Genomic DNA, 18018 nt, shown 5'->3' on the forward strand with positions numbered 1-18018 from the left:
CTTTTGGTGAGCCCTCTTGGTCGTAAGGCTGTTAAGTAATCAAATGTAAATATTCCTGACTGTGGTTTTAACTATTATACTTATAAATTAAAACGCTATCGCAACGGGTTTATTTAAATACATATGAAGAGATTAGCAGTTTCCCTTTCAGGGACAGGAAAGAACGCATGTGAAGGAGCGGGTCTAGAGAGAGTGGGAAGGTGGTGGGAAGAGGGAAGGGACCCTCAACTGAGGATTGCCAGTTGTTCGGTTTATAGTTATTTGTCATTTAACAAACACTTACAAAGCACTTATTTTTACCAATCGCTGTTCTATAGAAGAGCTTTTCACAAATCGACCTTTTTAATGGGAAAGCTCAGTAAACGGTCTTTACTTCCTTAAACAAAACAAAAGACAGCTGTGTCAAGAAGTGATTTTTCTCATAAGTACTCTTCTCTGTTATCAAGGCTCTGCTGCAGCGATTCTCTTCTTCGATAGAAAAACCTGAGCCTGCAATTACTGACTGGCATTTCATAGAAACGTCGGCAACCCTAGTTGACGAGACCAAATGTTAAATGCCCTTTAAAAATACTTTAAAACATGCACTGAGAGCAGCTTATGTCTCTATTTGCGGAGCCAGGCACTCACAGTCTCTCTTCCTTCAGGGGTGGCCCTAAAGAGCAGGTCGCCACCTTTCTTAGCCGAAGTTGCTATTTCTAAACAACCTCCCGGCGCCAATCTAAGAACTAGTTCCGGTCTACGTTCGTGGTCCTTAGCGCTTGTGTCAAGCAATGGATTCTGGGAGAGGCTGAAGTTTCCAGGCCGGGTGTGAACGCCGGACTTCAATTCCCACAATGCCTGGCGAGAATCCGTAATTCCTGCCGGGGCAACCGTGAGGTGGCCGCCATCTTGCGTACGGAGGGCAGGCTTGTAGCTCCGCTCCTGAGGCTCGGGCTTTTAGTCCCTCCCGGTCTCTGCTTTGGGCCGTGTCTCCGTGCTCCTTTCACCTTCTTTATTGAGAGGTAAAGGTCAATGCAGAACTGTGTTATAAGGTGAGTAGACATCCCATTTTCGGCGAGGTGGGATTGTGGTGTTGACGTTTTCCGGTTTCTTCCTTCTTCCATTAGCGACTTGGGTTCTCCCCTGCGCTTGCCTGAACCTTTTCGTTTAGCCGTAAACGTAGAAGCCGGGAGTAAACCTTTCGGCCTCGGAGCTCTTTGGAATTCCTAGACAGAACCTGAACGTGTCTCCGTTGAGATAGAGAAATTGGGTGACGCGCTTTTGCCCGGGCTACCCTCTTTGGAGATCAGGAGGCCTTAGGGTTCAGGTCGTGTATAGGCCTCTCTCTCTTAATGCAACCTCCTTTCTCTTCCTTGGGACTTTTCTGCCGTTTCTAATGAGGAAATGAGAAGGTGAGAAGCGGCCTGCGAAGGGGCTGTTTCCGGGAGGACGGCGTTCTCTACAGGTGTATCTTCTTTCAGCCTCTCTAGGGCCTACCTGTGTCATTCTGGTTCGTCGCTTTGCCCTTTCCTTTTGCTCTCGTGTTCGAGAAGGGGAGACCAGAGAGCGTGCGGAATGAAGTATCGACTAACAGGCTTTTGAATTGTACTCTTGAGGGTCCCCCCATAAATTTCAAGGGAAGCAGAATTTATCGTCGAGATAGACAAACCATCTGGAAAAGATGAGGGCTTTGGTTTGGGAAGTTGCCAGATTTAGTTTTTAAACATAATATGACATATTTCCGTCATTCGCAGTACAACTGAAGTTATTTTTTTCTTTAAAATTAACGTAATACGCCCACTTGGAAACCGCTTTTACACTACTCGTAAGAGTAGGGCCCGTAAAGACTGACATTGAAGTTAATTTGACATTTGATTGCTAATGAGATGTGGTTGTCTGAGGTTTGCTAAGGACCTAGTGATTTTAAACAGGAAGACGTTTATGATGCAATTTATCACAACCAGTTTGGATATGTGTCACTTTGGTTGGCAGACTTACTCTCTCTTTTATTTTTTGAATTTATTTTTTATTATAAATTATTTATGTTTGGCTGCGTTGGGTCTTTGTTGCTGCGCTAGGGCTTTCTCTAGTTGTGGCGAGTGGGGGCTACTCTTCGTTGCGGTGCGCGGGCTTCTCATTGCGGTGGCTTCTCTTGTTGCGGAGCACGGGCTCTAGGCGCACGGGCTTTAGTAGTTGTGGCGCAGGGGCTTATGGCGCAGGGGCTTCGTTGCTCAGCGGCATGTGGGATCTTCCCGGACCAGGGTTCGAACCCGTGTCCCCTGCATTGGCAGGTGGATTCTTAACCACTGCGCCACCAGGGAAGTCTTTACTCTCCCTTTTAAATACACAGCTGTATGTCTGTATCATCAAAATATATATTAGTGATTCAGCTTTCCGAGCTTGCTTAAATTCTTGCTTACATCCTCTAAATTCAGAAATACATCATTTAGATTTAAAGATGAGATACATCTTTTTTTAAAAAAGGATGTTTGTTTACCTTCAATGAGACCCCTCCTTTAAATCATAATGTCATACCAATAGTAAGTGGCTATAAAGTTACAATTTTATAATTTTTGCATTTTGGGAAAATGTTATTAAATGCTTAAATCAAATTAAGTTTACTTCCTGTTGTTTCTGAGGAAACTTTTGTTTAGATTTTTTTTAATATTAGCTGTTAATTCTATGATTTATTTGCTCCTCAGATGCCTTATGGTGAAATTGAAGCTAAATCCATGGGACATGGGGAAGAACTAATAAATGAACCACGCTATAAGAAATTGAAGTCTACTGAAGAGGCATATGTTTTCCCCCATCATGGTAATGCTAATTTTCACAGAAAGCAAAAGAAAACTGGAAATGATTGGGTCCCTGTGACCATCACTGATGTCAGAGGACGTAGTTATCCTCAGGAGGACAAAACCAAAACTAGAAGTTTGCTGAAACCTGTGCATGATGAGATGCTTGGTAATAGACGAGATGTTATTAATTCTGTTGATTCACAAGCTTTACAGGATACACGTCTTCCATTGGTATCCACAGATGATGAGATATATAGCACAAGTAAAGCATTTATAGGACCCATTTACAAACCCCCTGAGAAAAAGAAATGTAATGAAAGGAGGAATCGAGCAGACACTATCAGTGGTATAGATGGGAAAGGAGAACGAAAAGAGAAACAGAAATTTAATTATAAAAAATCAGAGATTGACAATGAATTATTCCAGTTTTACAAAGAAATTGAAGAGCTTGAAAATGAAAAAGGTGATTCAGAAAGCAGTTGTAAGGAACGTGAACCCTCTGAGGAACAATTCATTCCATATTATCAGGGCCATAATAATCTGTTAAAATCTGAAGAAGAAAAGAAAAGAGATCTTACCAGTGCCCTTCAGTCATATTGGGGTTATCAGCAGTGTGTGGGGAATGAGCCAGGTAAATATCCTTATAATCGACAAGTAATACCTACCTTTTGTGACAGTTCATTTGCTTCCTTCAGGCCTGAGTGGCAATCAGTGCATTCTTTTATAGTACCACAAGACCCTCATCTTTCCAGTTTTAACTATCACTTAAATATTCAAGGATTCAACGTTCCACCAAATCCATCACCAAATATTTTCCATGCCCAAGATGGCTTTCAGATGCAAAATGGATATTATGTAAATAGTTGTCATGTTAACTGGAATTGTTTGACTTTTGATCAGAACAATGGATATACTGACTGTAGTGACATTACCAGTAGTGACCATCCCTCTAGAAATGGCTACACTGTGCAAGATGAATATGCGAATAATGGTTTCTGTGAAACCAGTGAAGGATGCTGGAAAGCTCCTTCTGTGGACAAGCATAATCGAACTGACAGGTTTATGAACCAGCATTTTCAAGAGGAAAAGTTAAATAAATTGCAGAAGTTACTTATTCTTTTAAGAGGTTTGCCTGGTTCTGGGAAAACAACATTGTCTCGGTAAGTAAAGGATACCAAGTGAATACTTGGTAATTTATTACTTAAAAATCATAAATGATAGTTGTAATCAGTGGCAAATGCTTTTATGTTTCTAGTAAAAAAATCTTTAATTTGTTATACTTGAAAATGGCATCTGATGGTAAATATTTTAAAAGATGTTTTCTGATAGAGGAAAGGAGAATTGGCATATATATTTATGTTAAGATTCTGCTAAGGGCTTTAAATATAGATTCACCATGTAAAAGGACGGTGACGAAAGCAAATGCTATTTGAGAACTGTGCTGGCCTTCCCTTTTTAGTCAGCTATTCAGGAGGAGTTGAATTCATGGGTTGAAGACTTGGGCTTTGACTCAGTTATTTCACTTTGTGACCTTGGACAAGTTTCGCTGTTAATATAATGAGTAATACTTATTTTTCTGGAATTATTGTGAGAAGCAAATGAGATAACCCAAGGAAGGGAATTTTGAGTGTGTTTTAAGAACTGTGCTGTGTTCATACCATTATTGACAAAGAGAACCTTTTTTTGATTTCTTTAAGGAGTTTGAAATGAGCAATATCTGAATTAATGGAATTAGAACTGATGATGTTTTATCATGTGCCGAAATGTTTAAAATTCCTGTTTTTGTTTACATTTTAAAAACAGAATATTGATGCATTCCAGTACATTTGTGCAGTTGTGAAAAATAGCACAAAGAAAAACAATACAAATTCTTTGTAGTTTATGTAGGATGATTCAAGATTTATGCTAGATAAGGAGAAAAAGGAAATTTATTTGATGTCTTTGGGTGAGGATAAAAAAGTCAAAGGAAAAAGAAAACAAAGTCCAAGGAACCATTTTGTAAATGTTTTATATTTATTTGTAAGACACTCTGAATCACCTAAACAAAACTTCTTCAGAAGCAGGAAATCGGAGAAAGATTAAATTATGATGCAGACATTTCAAGCTAGATTGTAAGCTGTGATTTTGTAAATGAATTTGAATTTAAGTCTATGTATTTTGATTCCTTTGCAGTGAAGATTTTGTAGAGAAAATTTCAGTGCTTCTTTAGAAAGAATAGAAATTAAGAGTGAAGTTGTCTTACAAGCATGGGCATTCTTCTAGATTTAGAATATAATATCAGAGAAAAGAAAAGTTGAAATTTGGAAATTGGATGAAGAGATCTCCTAGCAAGGGCTTCTGGTACAGAATAAATGTAAGAAAGAATGATTAGGTTTGGAACAACATATTGGAGTATGTTGAAACTAAAAGTGAATAAAGTGTGGTGGTAGTTCAGTAAAATTTTAAGGAGACATAATTGTAGTGCGAAATGACAGAGGTGATTATATATAATATGTATCTTTATTTGAGGAATTAGGTTTAATAAGAATGGAAGTTGTAGTCGCAACTACCATTTATGTTATCATTTACAACTTAGTACTTCCATATGTAACAGTGTTGTGAGATGAATTATAGTCTTTTCATTTTTTAGAAGGAGTACAGGCTAATAAAAAGAATGAGTTCAGGTTAAAGGACTTGGGAGAAGTTACAAAAACTGCTAAGAGATCAAACTGGGGATGTAAATGGTAGTGTGTTTCTTATCTAATCCTTCAGTTTAATATCTATCACATGTGTAGCCGTATATCTGACTCCTGACTTTGAGTAGCTTGGTTAAAGAAGCAGGAGTCTCTCTTTAGGTCAGTACTTTTTTTGAATGAAGTAGAAATGGTTGTTTGGGATTGGTTATAAAGCCACATATTCTCTAGTTAGGAATGGTTTCATGTAGGATTTAGCTTTCCAAATGAGCTTTGAAAAAAGGAATAAAGATTGGGAGAATCAGAGTTGAACTGATTTGGGGCGTTAAAAGATAACGTTGTTTAGTATTGCTATGTGATAATGAGTTATAGGGGGTTAGATAAATTTCAAATTCTGGGATAGTATTTAAGTCCCTTTCTTCCTTAATTTAGTCCTTACCTATCTTCATATCCTTCTGCGCTTGGACTAGTACCCTGCGGTCCATTGCAGGAGACGTGATACTTGTCCGTTCATTGTTCTCAGGATTCTACTTATTCAGAGGTTCTCTTAAATGCCTCCACTTTTGATGTTTTGGTTTCTCATCTCACCCCTCAGTTATCCTCCTTCTGAACTCATGTAGGATTTGCCTTTACCACTCTTTGCATGTAGCATAAGCTACACAAGACAGCATTATTTTTTTATTTATTGATAGCTGGACCAGGGTGGTATGCAAGGCCACTCAGTACGTCAGGAGGTAAAGGGTTCATGAAGTGTCAGTTTTACTCAGAATTATTTGGGAAAATCACTTCTTTTTTTTTCCTTTAATTTATTTATTTTTGGCTGCTTTGGGGCTTTGTTGCACGTGGGCTTTTCTCTAGTTGGCGGCGAGTGGGGGCTACTCTTCGTTGCGGTGTGCGGGCTTCTCATTGTCGTGGCTTCTCTGGTTGCAGAGCATGGGCTCTAGGCACGCGGGCTTCAGTAGTTGTGGCATGCAGGCTCAGTAGTTCTGGCTTGCGGGCTCTAGAGCACAGGCTCAGTAGTTGTGGTGCACAGGCTTAGCTGCTCAGTGGCATGTGGGATATTCCCAGACCAGGGCTTGAACCCGTGTCTCCTGCATTGGCAGGCAGATTCTTAACCACTGCACCACCAGGGAAGCCAATCACTTCTATTTTTAAATGTACATGATATATTACAAAAATGTATATGGTTCTTAGAAATTAAAAAAAATAAAATATGAAAATTAACTGTAGTAGACCATTTGGGGGAATAGGGTTCTCAAAATGAGGTTTAAAGAATACGATTCACTTGTTCTTACTTAAGTGAAAGTTATAAGCACAGAGTGCATTAGTTTTCTATGGCTGTGTAACAAATTACCCTAAAGCTGAGTTGTTAAAGCAACAGACATTTATTGTCTCACAGTTTCTGAAGGACAGGAATCTGGGTGCCTCTGGTTCAAGGTCTCTAACAATGCTATGATCAAGATGTTGGCTAGGGCTGTGTTTTGGACTGAAAGCTTGTCTTGGGGAGGATCTGCATGGAATATCTCTCACAAGTCTTTTTTTTTTTTAGATGTTGGGGGTAGGAGTTTAATAATTTATTTATTTTTGGCTGTGTTGGGTCTTCATTTCTGTGCGAGGGCTTTCTCTAGTTGTGGCAAGCGGGGGCCACTCTTCATCGCCGTGCGCAGGCCTCTCACTGTCGCGGCCTCGCAGCCTCTCTTGTTGCGGAGCACAGGCTCCAGACGCGCAGGCTCAGTAATTGTGGCTCATGGGCCTAGTTGCTCCGCAGCATGTGGGACCTTCTCAGACCAGGGCTCGAACCCGTGTCCCCTGCATTGGCAGGCAGATTCTCAATCACTGCGCCACCAGGGAAGCCCTCTCACAAGTCTTGTTGACAAGACTCAGTTCCTTGTGAGCTGTTGGATTGAGGGCCTCATTTCCTTGCTGTCTGTAGGCTGGAGAGTCCCTTCAGTTCTTTGCTACTTGGACCTCTCCCCATTCACAATGTGAAGAGGGAAAATGAGCCACTTCCTGCCCCCCCATAATCTAATCTTGGAAAGGAAATTCCGTATCCTGTTAGTTGGAAGCTAGTTGCTGATTCAAACCCACACACAAGGAGAGGGGATTATATAAGGGCGTGAATTCCAGGAGGCAGGGATCTTGTAAGCCATTGGTTTTGGCTCTCCCACCACTATTTATGTAATTCTGGTGGCCTGATTTCTGAAATTATTTTCTTTTCTGGATTTAATACCATATTGGCAAGGTTGTTGTGAGAATTCGATGCAGTCATAGATGTATATATATATAAGATGCTTGGCACATACTAGGTCCTCAAAAAAGACAGCGATTTTGAAAAAATACAAATCAAGTGGCCAGTGGGACCACATCTGAATTTTTTATTAGACACTTGATTTTTCAAAGTTGTAAATTTTGATGTTCTGAGAATCCATTTTAGTACCTGTCTTAACTTGTGAGGGTTCTGATAGAATCTGACTATAAGAATTTTGAAAATACTAATATTCTTAAATAATTTATTTTTGGTTCAAATGGGTGGTATGACATCAGATATATCTAGATTGATACAGGTATTTTGGAGATAATTCAGGGAATTTTGAAAAGATGTGTGAGCAGTCTGGGAGGAAAAAAATTCTCCAAGCTAAAATTACTTGCTTTAATCATGATTTATATATTTAAGATATTCTTCATTGAGATTTACTCATGTTTGATGTTGACTTGGTTTAATGATGTAAATTGATTTACTGTCCCTTCCCTCCCCACTTTTTTTTTTTTATTTGGAAGAGGTTAAACATTTCTTGGATACAAAAGCTCCTGTGCTCTTGTAGTATGTTATTATTAACATCTGACAGATCACCTAAAAAAGTAATAGAACAGGAGAAAAAAGAAAAGAAACATAAGGTATTTAGGAAAGATGGTATCAGGTTTCTGGTATTGTTGAGTGTAACTAGGTATCATATGGTTGATGATAATCAAGATCTTTTCAGGTGATTGAGCTTTGGTTTGGAATACTAATATTATGGCATTTTTATATTCTGGGTTATCTCTTATAAGCAAATAAGATGCCAAATGTGTTAGATGGTATATTTTGGGAAAATTGTGGCTGCTTAAAAAAGAAATCCAACTCCAGCCTCCCAAACAAGCAAACAAATAATTTAAACCATTTACTTTAATTTGGTTTGTTTGAAGTAATTTTAACTATAATTCTATGAGTGAAAATATATATTAAATTTTTAAACTTTTATATATGTGTTTTTATTTTTATTATAAAATATATACGATTTTATTATAACCTGAGGAAAGGAGAGATGTTTGTTATCTTAATAGTTGAAATCCTTCCTATTACCTTTTATTAGGAAGTATTCTTGGATCATCCCAGGACAGTATCATCCCTTCTACCACCTTCTACTCCCTTCCCCCTCTCAAAAAGAAATTATATTGGGCTGGCCAAAAAGTTCGTTTGGATTTTTTCCATAACATCTTACAACATCTTATGGAAAAACCCCAACAAACTTTTTGGCCAGCCCCAATAGAATGATATCCAATTGCCTAATGGTTGAGGGAGGGGAGATAAATAACAAAATATTTTTGTTATTGTTGGACCTAAATTATTCTTACTGTCTTTTCCCTTTTCTCAGCACACCTCCAGTCTCTTTCATGAGTCACTGGTTATGGGAACACTCTGAACACTTGTCAGTCTCTCTGTGCTTAGAAATTAAAGATGGTATCATATTGTGAGAACAAAGCTTGATTACCACTGACTTGTTCTGAGAGTGTATTCTTTAGCATTTATTAATTAATTTCACTTATTAATTTAATCTGTTAAAAATTTTAAATTTGATTTTACTCTGGAGGATCATAGGTTGTTTCACAGCATTAAACCTCAAGTTCCACTTTCAGGTCATAGATGTTTGTGCTTCATAGGAATGAGTTTATCAAAGCTGTCTTCAGTCAAATATAGTTTTCCTCAGGTAAATTGCTTGCTTAGGCTTACTTGTCTTTTTAGGTTACCTGTTGCACTAAATTTAGACAATTTTAGACACCAAATACAAATTCACTAAAGTTAAATCATGGATAATAGTTGACATCATTTTGGGATTGAAGAGTGTTTTTAAAAGTTGCAATACAAAAGCCACTTTAAAAAATTTTTATTACTGGCTATTACTATGTAGATTTAAGTGTGAAGTGATGTTTGAAATCTGAAAGCTTTTTTAAGGTTCAGCCCCTGTGCTAGTCTATCTGCAGTATACTTATAAGTATGTGCCAGAAATTCATTTAATAACTTTTCCTTTGTGGCTTATTTCTGACGGTTATAGATTTTATATTGTAAATGGCACCTTTATGATTTCTTTTATTAACAGAATTCTGCTTGGTCAGAGTCGTGATGGCATTGTGTTCAGCACTGATGACTATTTCCACCATCAAGATGGGTACAGGTATAATGTTAATCAACTTGGTGATGCCCATGACTGGAATCAGAACAGAGGTTTGTTTTGGGCCAAGTCTCCCGGGATAGAATATTTGACTAGGAGTCAGAATACCTGAATTTTTATTCTCAACTTTTTACTTTTACCAGCTGGATGACTTTGACAAGCCATTGAAAGAGCTTTGAGACCCAGTTTTTCATCTATTAGAAGCAGTGATAATTATACTTGCCCTACTTGATTGAGGTTGTGAAAATCAGAGAATGTGGTTAGAATATCTTTTTAACTGTAAATAGTGTATATAAACTGGTACAATAGAGGTATAGGATATTTTGATAGACTTTATTTTATACCTCATGAAAAAATTCAGAAAACTCTTGATACTTTTGTTACGTATTCCCAAAAGTTATTTCCTTGAGTAATGCTAATGTTTTCTAAGGCTTAATATTAATGCCCATGAATATTAAAAGTTTTTTTCATTGATATCACTTTACTTAATACATTTTTTAGAGGTATATGGATCACTTTATTTTCATTTTGGAATAGTAGTTCTTTCTTAACCTTGGCTGCACATTTGAATCACTTGGGGATCTTTTAAAAAAAGTTATGCCTGAGTCTTAGCCTCAGAGATTCTGGTTTAGTTGATTTGGAGTGCATCTAAACATCGGTATTTTTTTGAAAGTTATCCATATATTCTAATGTTGCAGTCAGGATTGAAAACTATTGATCTAGAACTATGTAAGTACATGCTTATGCTATAATCTATAATTTCTTTTTTAAAAGAAATTAAAAATGCATTGATGATGAAACATTATTTAAACCTAGAGAGATTATATTGAAGCCCACACACGCATCACTCAGAATTATTATCACTTATCAAGATATTGCTATATTTGTTTCAACCCTTTTGCTTTCGCTCCACCCTCCTTTTTTAATTTGCTGAAGTATTTTTTTAAAGCAAATTCTAGACATCATACTTCACACATTTCAAGTAAATCTTCTTACTTAATTGCAGTGCCATTATCACACCTAAAAAACAAAACAAAACCCAATTTCTTGACATCATGTAATATAGTCTGTAATCAGATCTCCCCTGTTGTCTTAAATATTTCTTTACAGTTGTTTTAATCAGGATCTAAACAAGGTCTTTGTAGTACATTTGGCTTTATGATTCTTTTAATTAAGTTAATCTATAGCAGTTTTCCCTCTTTTTGCCCTCCTACCATTAACTTATTGCAGAAACTTGGTTGGTGGTTCTGTAGAGTGTCCCATAGCCTATGGTTGTCGGTTTGCTTCCTTGTGGTAATCATTTAACTTGTAGGATTTATTAGGTTCAACCTTTTTTTTTTTTGTAAGTAAATGGTTGTCCCATTTTTAGTGATGGTGAGATCAGTAGCTTCAAAGGGACAGCCTAATCCCTGTTTTATTCAACAATGAATTGTTTCCTTAATCAGTTATTTCATTAAAGTTTGCAAAATGGTGATTTTCTAGGACTTTCATTCTTTCTGTGTTTAGTAGCTAGAATTCTTCTGTAATGAAGAACTTCCTCTTGCCTAGAACTAGCAACTAAGGTTACCCTAAAGTACAGTATATACAGGAAAAACAGGATAAATGCTTTTCTTTTTTAATTGTCAATTTTCAGAGTAAGGAATTTCATTGAGGATGCTTTTGAGTTAAAAGTTTAAATGTCAGATAAGTTTGATTATAAGATTATTTCCTAGTATTGGTTCTAGGATTTCTTCAAATAGAGAGTAGCATAAATTTAAACAGAGTAGCATAATATTTTAAAATATTAATTCTTTTTGATTTTTTAAAATGCTGCAGCGTTACTGCCCAAATCCAATAATGATGATGTTACAGTTCCAAAAAGTGCTTGGAGTTATTGGCCCAGAGTTAAGGGGAGTAGAAGTAGGTGATTAAGTGGAATGAGCCAGTATACCTTTGGTGAACTGGGAAGTTTGTTTCTGTGAAACATTTTTTTCTTTTTGCAATACTAGTTTAGAATATTTCATTAAAATGTTCGTGCCATGTGAATTCTACTTGCTGAACATATTGGTGGGTAGATAAACTACTGGTTTTATTAGTATAATAAATAGGGGCTTTTTCAAGGTAATTTTTAACCTTTTTCAAAGCAATGATAACTAGCAGTCATTAGATATTTTGAAAATTATGAGCATTACATTTAATTTAGGGCAAAATTTCTCTTTTCTACAAATATTTATTGAATACTTTTAAGTGCCGGGCATTATTCAGGGAATATGTATCTGACTCATGTTTATTAGAAGAATCTAAATTGATCTTTAACTGCTTATAAGTTAAAAATATCTCCAAGGTGTCATTTTTCTCTTTCTTAGAGTATGGTGGTTAATTTGTTTAAGAAAATGACTCTCTTTATTTGAGTAGTCAAACATTGTTTACTTAGGTGCTCTATTCTCCTGGAGTGCACTGGAATGTGGTATTGGGTGTTGATTATTCATGGAAAGAGAATAATCTCCCCATTCCTGCAAATCAGAGATTTATTTGGTTAATAAGCTCCTCTTGTAGATAAGCTCCTCTTGTAGAACATAACTCCTTGGAGGTGTAAGCCTGTCAGAGATTAGGAAAATTAATACTTTTTTTAAAAATAAAAGTTTTGATCTTTGTTTGGGGATGGAGCAGTGGGAGTTGATAGCATCTTGTTATCCTATTTATGACTTAGATTCTAAATGTGGTATTTAGAGACATCTCCGAAATAGATATTCCACCATAGTCATTACTTCTTAACTAACCTTTAGAATTTTGTCTGCCCTTCGACATCTATGTAAGTGTTTTCATTGTGTAGAACTTAGTGGTTTGAATTCTAAATCCCAGCAAAACTTACATATCATTGCATTTTGCCTCAGCCTTTTAAATTTTATAGTGGGTTCTTAATTATCTTGCCTGTTTACACTTAAGAGGTACACACATTCCTGTCATTATGAGTGGCTCACTGTGACACTAATTCTCACCTTATGTGGGAAGAGATGGCATAGGGAGAGGGAGATATGGTTTGGAACAGTTCCATTGTAGCTCAACTCCCAATTTCGGAATCATAGTCCTAAGAAATATCCAGTCAGTTGAACTGTGGTATTTAGGTACTTGGTATTTAAGTAATGACAAATCCATAGCACTTTTTTTTTTTTTAAGCTTAAGTCAGTCTTACTTCAAAAGCATTATTTGTAATTATAGAACATTGAAAAATAAAGATAAGCATAAAATGCATATATTCCCACCACCTACAGAAGACAACTTTTAGTGTCTTAGTAACTCTTCGCACATCTTTATATTTTGACCAAAATAAGATCAGACTTACATGTTATCTTATAAATTGCCATTTTCTTTTAACAGTCTCCATCTTCCCATGTCAATAAATGTTTTCCTCTTTTCATACTCAGACCATATTCAAATGTAACTTGTTCCTACATTTTCTGTAAATGAAAGCTCTAGACTGAAGTCTTTATTAGCTGTTAAGTTCAACAAAATATTTACCCCAAAATGTCCTTTACAGCTAGTTTGTCAAAACCAGCATCTGGTCTGGAGAATATACATTGCATGTGTTTATGTCTCTTAATTCCATTTAATATAGAAGAGTGCTTTTATTTTCATGGCTCTAACTCAAAAGATTACACGGTTTTGGTTTTAAGTACAGGGATGTAGGAAATAATGAATGTTTAAATTTTATTTTGTGTATTTTTATCTAATAGTTCTGTTTTTTGCTTTTGTTTTTTAAATTTATTTTTTATTTCAGCAAAACAAGCTATCAGTCAGGGGAGATCTCCAGTTATAATAGACAACACTAATACACAAGCTTGGGAAATGAAACCATATGTGGAAATGGTAAATATGAGATATGAGAAAGTTTTTATATTATCAATTTTTTCATATTCTGAAATTTTGGTTACATTGATCTTTATTACTAAAACACTTGTCCTTGTTCTCTGAAGAGGTGTGTTCATTTGCTTAGTTTTTTTAAAAATTGGGAATGGTGCTTATTAAGCAATATGTTTATCTTGTTAGTTTTGCCTGGACTTGAGGATAGTAATTGGAATTTGTCCATTAAGTGGTCTTAAAATATTTATAAACTGTATTATTTTAAAAGTAAAACTTTTCTTGGTTGAGCAAATTTAGAAGTATTGTCTAAGTGAAATTTATATCTGTCTGCCATCTTTTTACTTTAAGACGTATTCCCTGGGTTTTTGTTTTCTTCCTTTCTTTTGTGTAGGCCATAGGAAAAGGATACAGAGTAGAGTTTCATGAACCTGAAACTTGGTGGAAATTTGATCCTGAAGAATTAGAAAAGTAAGGCACTCAAAAAATTTGTAATCCCTTATCTTTTTTTTCTTTTTTTTTCTCCTTTACATGGTCAATTTCTTTACTAGCTTTTGCTTGTTATATCTTTGGTACCTGTGAATAGGGACTACTACTACTCACTTTCTGTTAAGAGGAACATTGACTTAAATGCAAGGTGTTTGAGGATCTTTGCACTGTTAAATTTCATTAAATATTCCTTGTTAAGTGTGTTTGTTATTTTTCTTACGTGAATTTCCGCATTGTTTCCCAATTTGTTGAATGCTAATGGAGATCCGGAAAACTGAGAGAAAAGTTAGGACTTTTCCCTCTGCTTTTTAGCTAGGCCACTTCTCTGCATTGCCTTTCCAACTTCATCTCCTTCCCATTTTAGATCCCATCACCCTTTCACCTGGTGCTTTTATCTCTCCCCTTTTCCCATCTTTACTGCTACTGATCCATTATCCCATACCCAAGATTCTGGGAATCAATGTGTTTTGGAATTCAGATTTTTTTTTTTTTTTTAAATTTTAGAAAGGAAGTATATAGTGCATATACCTAATTGTAACACTCCTAGCAGAGTTTGGGGCAGTATGGTATATAATCAGACATCTTAATATTTCTGCAGCAGATCACGAATGGTCAGTCTAAGTAGAAAGGAAAGATTCTACATTGTTTAATGTTAATTCTGAGTAGATCATGCTGCCAAATGAGTACAGGTGTGGTTAGACTTTGCTGCTACATGAGTCAACAGAAAACTGAATTTTTAGAGCATTTTAGATTTCAGGATCTGTGGTGAGAGATTGTGGACTTGTATTACATTCAACCCTGCTCTTCCATTTGTCTTTACCTTCATCCCTTTCCCCTAGTTTTCCTGACTGACTCGTTTTTCTTTCTTCATTTTCACTCGGACACAACCCCCTTTTGGAAACAACTTTAAGATGTAATTCACATACCTTACAATTTACCCATTAAAAGTGTACAATTCAGTGGTTTTCAGTGTATTCACAGAGTTGTATGACCATCACCTCTCTTTGTAAAACCATTTTTTCCTCCCACCTCAGTTTGCCCTCTTCTAGCTTAAAACTGTTATTCTGTGTATGGTGTTCAACTAATTTAATTCTTCCCCCTTGCTTTCATTCCTTTTGTACCTTTGAATTTTTATTCCTTTGGTTACCTTTCCCTTTCTGACTTGCATGCCAGATCAAATTTATGAAGAGTTAAACTGATAAATATTATTAATATCTGGTATTGTTTGCCTGCCTCTGTGTATATTGCACCTCAGGTAGAAGAGAGTTTAAAAACTAAAGATATTTGGGTTATGCTGAATAAATGAATTATTGAAATTGTTATACAGTTAGGCTTTATTTACATTTGAGACTGTTGAAATGTATTACAATTCTTAATATAAATTAACTTTACAAATAAAGTAAGTTTAACTGATATCTAGTATAGTTTGACACATTTTTTTTGTAAAGAATTGGTTGAATCATCAATTTTGACTTCTTGTGGGTTTCTGTAGCTTGGCCAATTTCAACCTTGACCTCAGATCTCTCTTTTTCTCTCTCTTTTTTATTTTTCAATCTTCTATTTTTTCTCTCTCTTGCTTTCTCTTCTCATCTTTAACCTAAACATCAGTAGTTTTGAAAACTAAACATTTCTTTTATGTCTTTTTTTCTGGAAAAATGAGTTAGTTTTAGTAAATCTAGAACTATAACATTAAATATAAAATATGTTCTCTGTGTTTTGCCATGTCCAAGTCAAGTTACAGAAAACTACAAGTATAGAATACATTGTAAAAATTTCTTTGAGGGTCAAGAATAATTTTTAAACCACTTTTTGTTATCATAATTAAACTCACAGAAAAGTACATAAAATATAAATATGTAGCTTAACAAATTTCTTATAAAACAGATATTCATTTAACCATTACCCATGTCATGAGAGCATTACCAACACTTTAGAAGTTTTTTGAGTTCCTTTTCCCAGTAACAATTCCGTAATTCCCTGGTAATTACTTACTTGCTTTTCCTTAAAGCTTTTTTTTTTTTTTAATATCCTTTGCTTTAGCATCATGGTTTAATTTCTTCTCAAACTTTATATAAATAGAATTACAGTATATATTCATTATATCTAGTTTCTTTCACTCAACATTACGTTTGTGAGATATGTACAAATTGTATCTGTAATAATATAGTTTGGTATCAATAATAATTTTTTTTAATAACGCAAGTGTGCTAAAATAACTTTTAAAAGTGATATATATTTTATATTGATTTTTGTCAGTCCTGGAAGCCCACTCAATTCTTCTATAATTTTCAAAACAGTATCTCATAATTTTTTACTCTCTTCTTTAAAAAGAAGGGAAGATTAACTCAGTGGTTCTGTGAATCAGTAGTTAGTTCTGTGTGAAGAAGGTGTAATTAGTTAACATTTTGCTGTGATTTATGGTATCTTTAAGCCTTTTTAAGATATTGTTTAAACCTGAGAGAGCCTTTTTTTTTAATGTGAGGTGTATCTTCTGGTATTTATTTGCAAAATGTAATTTGAAATCTGTACTCTATTACTCTAAAACAGTTTAATCTCTAAGCCTATACATTCTAAAAGAAAAAAGAATTAAAATCCTTTTCTTTTTTGGTAGGAGGAATAAACATGGTGTTTCTCGAAAGAAGATTGCTCAGATGTTGGATCGTTATGAATATCAAATGTCCATCTCTATTGTAATGAATTCAGTGGAACCGCCACACAAAAGCACACAAAGACCTCCTTCACAGGGGAGACAGAGGTGGGGAGGCTCTCTAGGCTCACATAATGAAGTCTGTGTTACAAATAATCATTAAGTTGGTTATTTTCAGCTAACACGTTTGTTGCGTGCCCTTGAAAAAAAAATTAGAGAGCCTGTCTTGAAGTTTAAGTAGTTTCAAATTTAAAAAAAGACTACTTTGCCTCACAAAAGATGTTCCCAGCAAGTTGTTTAAATTCTAAAGTGTAAATAAAAATTATATAAAATTGTATTTTAAATGTTTTTATAATCTTTTGTTGTAATACCTTTGTTTATTATGAAGATACCTGAGTAGAGTGGGTAGGAACCAGAATGTTTTTCTATAATTGAATCTTAAACTAATTTTATCTTTTGTAGATAATGTCAGACAGTTTTATAGTTCATACCGAAATTCAACTTTTCATAAAACTTTAGTATTTTTCCTTGACTATCTTAAATATATAAGAAATACTAACTTGTTACAGGCACCTTAGTTGATTCCTCTATTCATTATACAGGTAAAATTATGTTTCTGCAAATTCATCTGTGTGAAAAAGTGTTTCTAAACTATAACTAGCATATCCCTTATTTAAAACAAAATTCTCTATCAAGTACCACACAGTAAGTGTATCAGTCACCTGGGGTGTTTTCTCCGTAATACACGTTTTCATCACCCTTCTTCTTAAGCCATCTCCTATCTCCCCAAACCCCTGATTCTGGAATGCATAAACAGGGCAATCACTATATAGTTTGCAAAAGCTCTTCAGGCTATTTTGATAGTATATCACTTTTCTCTATTTAAATTAAAACAGTGTAATTCTAATATAAAAAATACTTTAGACAGTTCCTTAGCATTAGTTGTAGGAAGATGTGTCCCATAGGATATTTTACTTCTCCAGGTTTTAGTTTTTCTGTAGAGACAACTGTGTATCTCACTGGATAGTTTTTGTTGGATTGTGTTCTATCACTTAAAATTTTTAAATTGAGATGGGATTCATTTCAGAGATCTTGCAGTTCGTCCTAACTTTGCTTTGATTTGTCCATTTTTAGGAAAAAACGGAGCTAATTACAACTACTTTTAAAAA

At 35.3% G+C, this 18018-nt stretch overlaps 1 protein-coding gene across 2 annotated transcripts in view; it reads left to right on the forward strand.

Moving 5' to 3' along the window:
* The first annotated feature begins 850 nt into the window (after positions 1–850).
* The window catches only part of N4BP2L2 (NEDD4 binding protein 2 like 2), a 63889-nt gene continuing 46721 nt past the window's right edge, over positions 851–18018 (forward strand). Inside the window, exons 1-6 of one of the 2 annotated variants that reach the window (XM_022574616.3) lie at positions 851–1031; positions 2682–3937; positions 9805–9929; positions 13634–13722; positions 14108–14184; positions 16814–16957. In XM_022574616.3, the coding sequence (XP_022430324.2) occupies positions 2682–3937; positions 9805–9929; positions 13634–13722; positions 14108–14184; positions 16814–16957 (1691 nt within the window). In that variant the 5' untranslated portion in view covers positions 851–1031. The remainder of the gene's footprint in view (positions 1032–2681; positions 3938–9804; positions 9930–13633; positions 13723–14107; positions 14185–16813; positions 16958–18018) is intronic. The other variant, XM_022574617.3, reaches the window with a different exon arrangement.

The sequence above is a fragment of the Delphinapterus leucas genome, chromosome 18 (genome assembly GCF_059928025.1).
Source record: "Delphinapterus leucas isolate spDelLeu-1000000601 "Yukka" chromosome 18, BTC_Dleu_Yukka2, whole genome shotgun sequence".
Classification (NCBI taxonomy): domain Eukaryota; kingdom Metazoa; phylum Chordata; class Mammalia; order Artiodactyla; family Monodontidae; genus Delphinapterus; species Delphinapterus leucas.